This window comes from Mytilus galloprovincialis, chromosome 3 (genome assembly GCF_965363235.1).
Source record: "Mytilus galloprovincialis chromosome 3, xbMytGall1.hap1.1, whole genome shotgun sequence".
Taxonomy (NCBI): domain Eukaryota; kingdom Metazoa; phylum Mollusca; class Bivalvia; order Mytilida; family Mytilidae; genus Mytilus; species Mytilus galloprovincialis.
Window position 1 is genome coordinate 2,110,939 of NC_134840.1, and position 12,167 is coordinate 2,123,105.

Below are 12,167 nucleotides of genomic sequence, written 5' to 3' on the forward strand. Positions count from 1 at the left end.
ATATATATATATAGCTCAGGTGGTCGTGTGGTCTAGCGGGACGGCTGCAGTGCAAGCGATTTGGTGTCACGATATCACAGTAGCATGGGTTCGAATCCCGGCGAGGGAAGAACCAAAAATTTGCGAAAGCAAATTTACAAATCTAACATTGTTGGGTTGATGTTTAGACGAGTTGTATATATTATATATATATATATATATATATATATATATAAACGAGTCTAAATTGAAAAACAAATTTCGTTGTAGAAACGTCTAAATACAGCACAAACAACATTTACCAAAAGGCCAAAAAAGTGAAGAAGTATATTTAAACAAAACGCATTTGACTATCAGGTCTAACTAATGTTATTTAACCCTGCTGACGGCAATTGGCGATTGCCAAATAAAATTGATTACAAGATGTAACAAAATGGATCTTAATATAAATTTAATACTAAACAGAAAACAATTAACTTGTGGCCACGATGTTATGCCAATACATTAAATTAAGATGATGTCACTTTAGGTTATTTTTCTTCAAGAGACACAAATGGAAGAGCGAATCTATACTTAAGAGTCGGTACAGTTTATGCCATTAGGACAAGTCGCTAGGTCTGAATCCAAATAGTCCTGAATTGTTTTATCAACAGTGTCACAATTTCCTACAATCCTGAATCGTGTTCGAGTATGTCTGTCATTTTTAACATCAAATAGCCATTTGAGTCCGCAATTGCATTCAATTTTATTGTTTGACAAATCGACAATAACGTATCCTGGTTGATGTCTTCGAATCATAGCCTCTAACGCGCATGGTACACGCTTAATCGCGATACCTTTTAGTTCAAGTCGGCGAAGTTTCGTTTGATTAACGAACGCTTTATCAGAAATGTATAAAATAGGATTATTATTCAGTTTCAGGGTAAGGAGCTCGGCCGACTCTTTTAGGTCATTTGTTTCTATTGCATGTATACTGTTGTTTGACAAATCTAAAATGTTTAAATATGTAATGTCTTGGATTGCTCCCGGAATCCGGGTTATTCCAGAGTGTTGAAGACTTAAGCTGGTAATTTGGGTAACAGCTTTTGCCGATTTGTCACTTACGAATTTTAAGTTGTTTTCGTCCATGTTAAGTTGATCAAGTCGATCAAAACTTTGTAGAACTTCTGGAAATGTAGTGATATTGTCATCTTTGAGTGACATTTGATTGAGAAATGGTAGAAAACCTTTAATGAGAGGGATCCGAACTCCATAATCTCCTACGTTTTGGTTGTGGTCAAAATGTAAATCTTGTAGATATCGGAGTCTTGATATAGCCAACGGTACCGATCGAAGTTTGGTATTTGCTAATGTCAGTCGAAGCAATGTTCCTTCAAATCCATGGAATGAGTTGGTTGGCATGATTGTAATGTCGGCAGCAGTAAGGATAATCTCTTGCAATTTAACCAGATGTTTCAACGTTAATGGCCACTGCGAAAGCTCAGTTCCACCGATTTTTGTTCCAAAAGAAAATGATAATAATGAATCTCCTATATCACGTAAAATATCTTCGTTAAAATTATAGTGAGGAATTGGATTTCCAGAAACGTCCAGTGTCTCTATGTTTGTGAATTTTGACAGAAATTTTGGGAGTCTAGTCAATTCATTATCTTTTAAACTTAATAACCGTAAACTATTTTCCAAACCATGGAAATCGCCAGGAGGAAAGCTGGAATCCGTAAGCTGACAATTTTCAAGAAGAATTTCAGTGAGCCCCCAACTATTAAATGAAGAAGCGTTAATTGATAAGTTACTGTTCCTGACTTCTAATCTTAGAAAAGCACTGCCTCCAGTCTGTGTCGCTATGTAGTCAAGATCTTCACATTTGACGATATTACCTTGACATTGACATTTACCCTGCATTGCACCAGGTAAAGAGCATGTTGCACGGGTAATTGACGATACTAACTGACACAGAGAAAGTAAAAGAACCTAAAAAGAGAGCATAAATGATTATTAATAATATAAAATTAATGAATGTGCGCAAATACCTCATGTAAATTACTCAAAATGTTTATATAAAATCATGATGAACTTTTGATACAAACTCAGATGTCCTCTTAAACCTATCAATGTTCCTCACATACAGTCGGAAACCAGGTTGAAATAGAACAAAAGAATCGAAGCTCTTTGTTAGTGAAGGCGATAAATGTTTACTGTATTGTTTACTATAGTGACAAAATTTTTAAAAGTTAATAGAAACAAACAAAATTACAATTTTCTTCTCAATTACGAGGTGTTTTATTTTAAAAACACCATTTGCAAAAGTTTTCAATTTATCTAGTACATAGTTAAGCAGAACAATTAGATATCAAGTCGACGACATGGGTATCTTTCAAGTTGGATGAAGAAAATGCATAACCTCCGATTTTTATGAAAAAATTACCACGGACGGAAAACATATCAATCTATTAGTTCAGTAATTTTCGTGTCTGCCCTTCCATTATGTGACTGAAGAAAAAATTCCAAAACATGGGTAACAATTGAATCGAAAAGAGAAAATCGAGTGCACCTTTTTATGTTAGGGCGTGTTTGAGTTGAGTATTTTGTCTTGATATCGTACAAAGTAAGAATATTTCATACATCGTCTCGCTTCAGATTCTATCATTTTTATATATTAAAGCTACAGGTTGACTTTATAACACAAAAAAAATCACAGTACTAAAAGATGAAATATATAAGTCAAGTGAAATACCTATCTAATGAGTCACAAAAACAGAGAAGGTGTGTTCGAATAGCTATGTTTTACTGAAAGTACTTGACGACAGTCTTTCAAGTTGGATGATGAAAATGCATATCTTCGAAAAAAAATTTGTGTGTGATTACTAGGGTTTATAGTCTTCATACACTAAAAAAATCTAGTCTGCCCTTCCACGAAATATTTAATTAGAATTTTTTTAAATGTTTATGAATTTTCGAAAATTCCACCCGACAACCGATCAGACAATAGTTTTAAGTTGAATCAATGCAGACAATATTATTAACTGATGCTCATTAGCTAGTTGATACATTTGTTTTTAAAATACAACTGACATATAAGGATCGTAATGGTGCAATGTGGATAAATTTATCGGTTTCCAATAGCAATATTGGTAGCGCGTCATCCCTACAATGGCTTCCATTTCTACGATTATGAAAATGAACTGGCGTAATGGGGAGATAATTTTGACGACGGAGACTCCTGACTGCATACCAACAGTGTATGGCAGGTAAATTTATATACTCAAACAATCATGAACCTGCTATTCAGACTTTGTTAAACGTTATCGGTGTCTTATCAACAATAAATGAGCCAGACCAATAAAAGATAAATTTTCAGTGTCTACTTCACAAATGATAGAAGGTCTTAAGACATCGATAATAGGTGCTAGCTCCAGACCTCAATTAAACTAATTAAAAGATTACGTCTACATCATGTGACAATCAAGCACATTCCTTCCGGATGAGGGTTTAGTATCATCCCATCATAAAATATATGAGAAGAACATAGTTCGTATGATGCCCACAACTGGTTTTAGAATAAATGTGTTCATTTCCGATGCAAAGACCCTATGAGTAAAACAATTTGTATACCAAAATACGCATCTGTCATGATCTGATAACAGTATCGTAACAATATTCCTGAATATGAATATGTCTGTTCAAAGGTTTGGTTAGTCTTTGATGTGAATGTAGACATTTTTGTGTTTAAAGAATATTTCCGTAAGAGGTTGGATGTGAAATACCTGAACGTATATTTTGTCTGCACATTTATTTATTTTTTTCAACTTCTGGTTGTGAACAATTTCTCTTAGCGCTACAACAATAACGCTAAAGTTTCTCCCTGCGTTATTAATTGCTAATGAAACCAGAGGATTTGATGAGCAAAATGGATCTTATATGTATATTTTGTGTTAGTTGCATTTTACAAAGTATTCATACGAGCACTCAATACATATACATTATGCAGTAATCCTATATATAAACTATCATATAAGAAAGAAAAAAACGGATTTTTGTCCATCATTTGTTTTGATATGGAAAATAAATCTAATTTACACGGAATGTAGAATTTACCAAACAAGCATGGCTGGCCACATTGCTTGACACATAATTTCTTGAAATGATGAGTAGTTTATTACAGTCATCAAGTCACTTATCAAAAGGGTACATGTTTAAACATAGAATAATCGAATATTTCAGGTAAGTGAAAAATTAAAAATATAAAAGAGATCAAGGAAGGAGCTATTGACACCTTGTCTTTATTGATTTGTTAAATTATTGATTGAATCTTTGTTATTTAAATACTTTAGTATTTATTCAAGGTATAATTCTCATAAAACAATACATAAAATCAAAGTTTCTCAAACATAGACTATCTAGATGATATAACATTTGTGTTTGAATTAATTTTTTTAGAACCGACAACATATTCACAAATTTAGTTCTTTTTTCTGATAAATAAAAACATTTATAACTCACAAAACAAATCATTATTATTCAATATCTTCAATTTTATATCTAAGTACAAGATTTTTAAGACAAAATACATGTTGATCAATATTAAAATACATAAATAAAAGAAAAAATGAATAAAGTTATCACTTTTTGAACACATCACACAATTTGGATTATCAGATATTTTGCAATGGTACAAGTTATGATTAATTGCTATAATGTCATGCAGTAATTTCCATCTTAACATTTTTATTCCATTATCTTTTAAAAAATGGAATGTAAAAGTAAGGTTCTTCTTTATAAAATAAACAACGTTTTCAAAAGTGAAATATTGCTTCCATACATAGAATCCTACTCTTTATTAGATTTAATTATAATATCATTTATTTTTTTGAACGAAATTTTGTCCAGATTCTAATGCAATGAATGGCAATTCATCTTTAAATCTTGTTGAATAGGAATTTTAGTATTTATTGATGTTTTACTCTTTAATTTTTCTTTCCACGATTTTGGTACAGCTTTACGTAAAAGTACATGTCTGTGCTGTCCAATTTTGTTTCTATTTTAGTTTATCTGAGCTTCTTTAAGAAATTTCTCCTTTATCGTTATTTATGTCGTTTTTAAAAATTAAATCTTCTTCTACCCAATGTTTAAAATACAAACCCCATATAACTTGTGTCCTTATATCTCTATAGTTTTCAGGGTTTTTGTTTTTGTCTTCCCGCCTCCATTTTATTCCAGCCTTTTAAAATTTCTAGGTAAAAAATGGGCAGTTTTTTTTTCTTTTTTTTCTAATGATTTATGAGAACCCAGATTCATTTCAGATATTAGATTTTAACCCAAAACTCACTGAAGTAGTAGGTTGGAATAATTTTTCAGTCTGCCCAAATTTCATCTGTAATTAGATATAGGAAGATGTGGTGTGAGTGCCAATGAGACAACTCTCCATCCAAATAACAATTTAAAAAAGTAAACCATTATAGGATTATGCACGGCCTAAGTCTTTTAACCCAATTTAATTTCAATGCTTGAATGTAAGAATTAAGATCTGTCATTTTTAACCCCGCTTCTAAATAATCTTTTCTTAGAACTGAGCGTTAACTTTCTCACTACCACCCTCCCATAAAAAAAATATATATTTAAACTTAGTTATAGTTTCTTTACACAGATTTTAGTGATGCAATATATATTGTATTAGGTATAATAAGTGTTTTGATGATAGTTGCTTATTTTCCTTTTTTCCCATCATTATTTTTTTTCTATTATTTTTCCAACTGTTTTCTATATTAAGTGTTTGACATTTTTTCTTGTCAGAGCCAAAAACAATACCGAGGCTTTTTACGTTATATTTCCAATTAAAGTTTTCAAATTTGTCCTTGCACTGTTTAAGTTTACCTAGAAAAATACCTTATATTTTGTTTCTATCGAGGTTTCAATAATATTATGTGCATGCTTTATTCCATTTGTAGACTTTAAGAAAAAGCGTTGTATCATCTGCTTATTGTGAGATTTATATTCAAGAATGATGTCCTTGTACCGATGAAAAATTTGGTTTATGTTTTTTTGGAGTATGACTTTTGACATGACTTGATAATGATATACACCAACGCCTACCTTACCTGTATTTGGCAAATCCTTTTAAGAATTTTGTGTCCTCGATGGTCTACAATTTCCTTCTTTATTTAGAGTTTTTAACTTGATTTTTTCGAATGTCACTAATGAGTCTTTTTGCAGACATAACGCGTGTCTTGTGTACAAAATCTCAATCCTGGTATCTTATATGAGTTTATTGTATAAAATTTAAATGCTGAAATCAAAGACACATATTTCTCTTTTTTTTAAATTAAGTGAAACGACATTATTGCCTTTCAATACTATTTATACTCATGTCTCTGAGTATAAACATATGTCTCTTTTGGTTAGACTAGACTTATACATATTAATCTTAGACTAGCTATATGTCTCTTACCACAATAACAGTCTTCATTCTGTTTCTGAAAATACACGAAAATATACCTTAATGCGTTTGTTGTACACATTCTTTTCAAACAGCAGAGTTAAACGCTATAATTAATTCGTTGTCGATATAAATAAAGCATCGTTTATAATATTTCTAAAATCTTATGTAATTAGCCTCTCGATCTGATTCGTTTTTTAGAATTGATGCTATGTCGATAACCTTTCTTTAGACTGAATATATAATTTTAACTGTTAAAATATAATGTCTTTTATTCGAAAATTATTTGTTGAATTGAATTTAAAAAATATATATATTTAAAAGTTTGATTAACTGACATTTGCTAGCATGCTTTTTTTTTTTTTTTTTTTTTTTAAGTTTTTAAATGATCGCATGCGTTTTATATCTTTCACTCAGATGATTTTTTTTCCATAAAAAAAATATCGAGGACAATCAAATAGTCCATTTTTGTATTAATTTCTAGAATTGCTTCCCTACCTTTCATAGATCTGTCCAATCTGCCAGTTCGGACTTCCTGTAAGATATGGAGGGAGTTATTAATCAAAACATGATAAGTATAACATTTGATAGTCTTCCCAGCACGTACACAGGGAAACTACAGAGATAATCCGGTCAATGTAATCTGGTCTGGGCTGCATGTCTAACTTGCACAGCAGGTACAATTCACATTTCACATTAATTGCTTTTGTTTTTAATTTTTATTTGATCTTTATCCGTTCTGCTTTAGCTCGTTTCATGTCGACCTACAATGTCAACAGAGATAACCACGATATATGGTTTCAGCTCCTTCTAGAAGAGTGTTTTATGAGATGTGCCCCACAACTTGCATTGTATCCCTGAAGAGTATACTGCTGAACATTGTCTTCCCTGCTGATACACGGCCTTATTAAACAAGTATGAGAGACATGTACTAACGACAACCACTAAACTACAGGCTCCTGATTTTGAACAGGCTCATTCAGAATGTGACGGGGTTAACTATTTTGAAGTGGCGCCAATCCATAGGACAATAGTGTCCTTTTGGTCTCTTGTTAAAGATTCTTCTGATTGGCAATCATACCTCTTCTTCATTTTTATATTATTAGATCAATACATGCAGAAACACCTCTCACAAAAAACTCTGACCTGACATGATAGGGTGTGTATTCATCAATACAACAAGAAAGACACAACATACAGACCTGAGTGCATAAACGGATAGTGACAAATATGACACTGTGCAAGCCAAAACCTAAGTATCGACAGATTGTTGTACCATGACTGTGCATATGTGTATAACTGTAATATTTAGTATGGTTTTATTCTAATTAAATAAATCAGTTGACCCATTGGTGCCCGTGTCCTGTTTTCTTCTATTTGTCTTATTGTTGTCTCATTTCAAATTACTATTTTTAATTGTTTATCAATACTTATAACCTATAGGAACAGTATTTCAAGATTTAATTGAATTAGTAACTATTAACCAAAACAAAACTTTGAATTTTTGAAATACTAAGGCTTTTCTACCTCAGAAATAGATTACGTTAGCTGTATTTGGCAAAACTTTTAGGAATTTTTTATCCTTAATTCTACTTGGTACTTTATTTGTGCTTTTTTAACATTTTTTTATTCGACCGTCACTGATGAGTATTTTGTAGACGAAACGCGCGCCTGGTGTAAATTTCAGTCATGATATCTAGGATGAGTTTATTTAGTTAACAGTAACCAACTCATAATTTATTACCGAAACAAACCAAACAAACATAAACTCAGACAAAACTTTAATATGTATAAAAACAAAACCTTGGAAAAATTAATCAAAATAAAACTACTAAGGTGGGCGTTGTCTAAGACAAACATAGAAACATGAACAAAAACAAAAACAAAACCTGGTTAACATAGATTAAAACAATACTTGGTAAAAATGAACCAAAATACTTTCGTAAAAATGGTAATGCTTAGGGTTCAAATTCTGAATATTTGTCAATTCATAAAGGATAAGGCCAAAGATATTTTCAGAATATGACGACATAAACACCACCTATCATTAAGATAGCTCACGATAACAGATAAAATTGAGAATGGAGATAAAATTGAGCATAGTCTGACAGACTTCTGTTGGATTTTAAGAGAACAAGAGACAATTACAATGGTAAGTGTATTGTGTCAACGTTTTTTCTGTGACTTATTATTGTTGTTAATTAATAAAAATGTTTCTGATGCTTAACCATAATCTGTAGTAAATCTTTACAAAAGTCGTCATAAATATGAATTGTGGTATTTAAAATACTAACATCAGTGTTACACAGCAAATGAAAATCGGATAATATAAAAAAAAAAATAAAAGTTAAATTATTGTTAACACTCAACTTGGCTGTTTGTTGATAACTGTTTACCGCTGACAGATCCATTGTGAAGTATTAAGTTGTAAAAACGAAACAGTTTCCGCGAGGGAAAGTTATCGTTTATTTTTCTATTAAGATGGGCACGAAAAAATGTTGTTTTTTTTGTTTTTTTTTTTTTTATTATTTAAAATATAAAAAAGAAGATTTGGTATGATTGTCAATGAGCCAACTCTCCACAGTGAGAATATGATATAGATAATAATAACTACATGTCACTGTACGGCCATCAACAATGAGCAAAGCCCATACCGCATAGTCAGCTATAAATGGCCCCGTAATGACCTTGTGATGTTAAGAACAAATTAGAAAACAAATCTGTTTACCTGCCAAATTAGTGTTTTCGATTCATGAACAAGGGATATATTTGACTCTTTCTTTATTGTATCATATATATAAGATGTGTATATGTTTTACCCTACCATCACAATAGAGTGATTTACTGGTTTATTGACATATTTCAATTGTATTAAACTGAGGTTACTTCTCCTTTTAACTAAGAGGCTTTGAGTTCCGATGCTTAGACATGATTTTGAAAAGTATATTGTTTTTGTACCTTTTATCTCGACCAAAGCATATAAAGTTTCTTTGTTGTGAGATAGATAATCCAAATCAAATACAAACTTCCGTAATGCCTCAACCTATGCAGTTTCATGGAAAATATATACTGTTATGAAAAAATCATATGCACAGCATAGCAACATGTTACGCCATTTATTTACATTGAATTTCTATACGTTTTAGTTATTACAATGTGTGTATTGCCCTTCATTTTCTTTGAGTCTTCCCGAGAAACTTCTTTGGTCGTTCTCTGCATTTCATCCTAATATAAACTACTCTTGATCCGAACGACAGTTAAAACAATTTTCATTTTTATATATACTTTAGTAAATGCATGGTGGTAAATATCATTGATATTTTATTCGTACATTCAAACTGAAATATATAGTTACATTTTATGCTGGGGTGCTTTTTCCTAGCATTACAGATCAATTTTCCTTAATTTTTGGTATGTTTTTTATATATATTTCTGTTCCGTTCTGTTCTGCATCTAACACATATAATTTATTATACACTTCATATGAAAAACGTCAATATGATTACTGGTACGAAAAGTGCAATTTACTTCCTTTCCTTTCTTATAATTTCAGAGGTACCTACCGTTGATACTAGTGGTTATTTGTAGTTTTGTTACCGTACACACGTGTCCAAGTTTGTGTACATGCATTGCAGATACAATATCATGCAATAATCGAGGTCTTACCATTGTTCCATCCTTCAGTAGTGCCGATATGTCAGGTGTCAGAGTATTGGACCTGAGTCACAATAACTTTACCAGCCTACCAGTTAATGCTTTTCCGAATAGTCATTTTGAAACACTAAAGCTAGACCACAATCGACTCCGGACACTACCAAATGGTACCTTTCAAGGTGTTGCTAGTGATATAAAGAACATTGACTTAAGCAATAATGAGCTTTTAACCCTTCCAGACGCACTTGCGGCTCTAGATCACTTAATATCATTAAACGTGTCCAATAATTATCGAGGGAGTAGTGATATTAACTTGCCAAACAATGTAATGAGGGCTTTAGGAGATACATTGGAAGAGTTTACATTCGGTAGTATTAAACAGACGGATTGGCCGAGAACTCTCAACCATTTCCAAAATCTACATCGCTTAGAGATCACATCTCTCCATCCGAACTTGATTATACTTCCGCCAACAGGTTTCCATGGCTTCGAAACAACCCTTGTTGAATTGTCTATTCATGATACAAATCTGCTAACTGTTCCAATTGGTATTTCAAAGTTACGCAATTTACTTACGCTGAACTACGACAACAATCGAAATACTGGTGACAGTGGAATTCTTCTACAATCATTCCCGACAAGCAGTAATTCAAAACTTTCAACATTGTCGTTAAAAGGTGACTCACTCACAATTTTTCCTCTTGTCTTGAAATATCTCCAGAAATTGACCAAGTTTAGCATTGATAATAATCCTCTTGATTTCTTAAGCGAAACTTCGGTGGAAGGACTACATACTCTTCGTGAATTAACAATAAGGAATTGTTCTTTGGAGCGAATACCGGCTGCTTTGGCCACAATCGCAGCATTAGGCTCTATTGACTTCTCATTTAATGCAATAGAGACAGTAGAAAAACGAGATTTACAAGGCTTCACCAATATACAAAAGCTTACTCTTTCAAATATGCCACTGAAATATATTTCACGTGACTCCTTAGCGCCGTTGCATTCTCTACAAGTTCTTGAGCTTAATAATACTGCCCTTACAGAAGTACCACTTGCAATTAATTTCACAGATAATCTCAAAAACGTCAGCATTGGACATAACCGCATTGACTGTATGTGTGAAAACATGGTCTGGCTATTCCACAAGGCAGTCGAGTGTAACCCAACTGGAGTCCACGGGTTTCAGGTCATCGGCGAATGTGATACAATTCATGCAACTGTGGAAGAATATTTGACGAACTTTGTACAGAGATGCCCGGGCTATAAGGAAATTTGTAATATCATGCCGTATGGCTAAAACAATTATATATGGATTATATCTGACCCGTTCTTTTATATAAAAAATCAAAACTGAAATAAATCTTTTCCGTCTAAATATTTATACAATTGAAAAGTCTGTGATTAACATTATTTGGTATTTTTATACTTATGTTTTAGTAAACGTCACCAATCGTTTACGAAAATGCAATACATACATAAAGGATTTCAACAATGTTTATGACTGACTAGATGTATGAACAAGAAAATTTAACTTTAAGCAACGTTATTTTACCCCTTGAATCAATTGAACTTTAGGCAACAGTAGTTTACCTCATACATTAATAGAACTTTAGACAAAGCAGTTTACCTCATACATTATTTGAACTTTGGGCAACAGTAGTTTACCTCATACATTAATTGAACTTTAGGCAACAGTAGTTTGTCTTATTGATCTATTGGACTGCATGTAAAGACAATATAACTTTACAGCATAAATCTATTGACCTTTAAGCAACAGTAGAATCTCTCAAACTTTAGGCTACAGTGGTTAACCTCATATATAGATTGAACTTAAGGCATCAACAGTTTACCAGAAAATTCTTATTGCAGTAAGATTTTGGTATTTTCCTGATTAATCTATGGAATTTTAGGCAACAGTTGTTTACCTCTAAAATATTGAACTTGAGGCAATTATTAGTTACCTCATAAATCCCTGACACTTAAGGCAATAGTAGTTACCTGTTACTCAAATTTAATTGTCTTATGTGTTTACATGCAACTATTCAACAAATGATACAGTAATTAAAACAAAACATAAACCTTAATAATATGTTTGAAA

The 12,167-nt window shown here is 32.0% G+C and overlaps 2 protein-coding genes across 2 annotated transcripts; one reads left to right on the forward strand and one right to left on the reverse strand.

Moving 5' to 3' along the window:
* Positions 1-413: 413 nt before the first annotated feature.
* Positions 414-7,037, reverse strand: LOC143066926 (uncharacterized). Its single transcript, XM_076239786.1, has 3 exons — positions 6,911-7,037; positions 6,425-6,449; positions 414-1,950 (listed from the first exon to the last, which is right to left on the reverse strand). The coding sequence occupies exons 2-3, from the start codon at positions 6,440-6,442 to the stop codon at positions 553-555; spliced, it is 1,416 nt and encodes a 471-aa protein (XP_076095901.1). The 5' UTR covers positions 6,443-6,449; positions 6,911-7,037; the 3' UTR covers positions 414-552.
* A 1,394-nt stretch (positions 7,038-8,431) lies between these two features.
* LOC143066927 (uncharacterized) lies at positions 8,432-11,444 on the forward strand. Its single transcript, XM_076239787.1, has 2 exons — positions 8,432-8,564; positions 9,966-11,444. The coding sequence occupies exons 1-2, from the start codon at positions 8,562-8,564 to the stop codon at positions 11,364-11,366; spliced, it is 1,404 nt and encodes a 467-aa protein (XP_076095902.1). The 5' UTR covers positions 8,432-8,561; the 3' UTR covers positions 11,367-11,444.
* Positions 11,445-12,167: the final 723 nt, after the last annotated feature.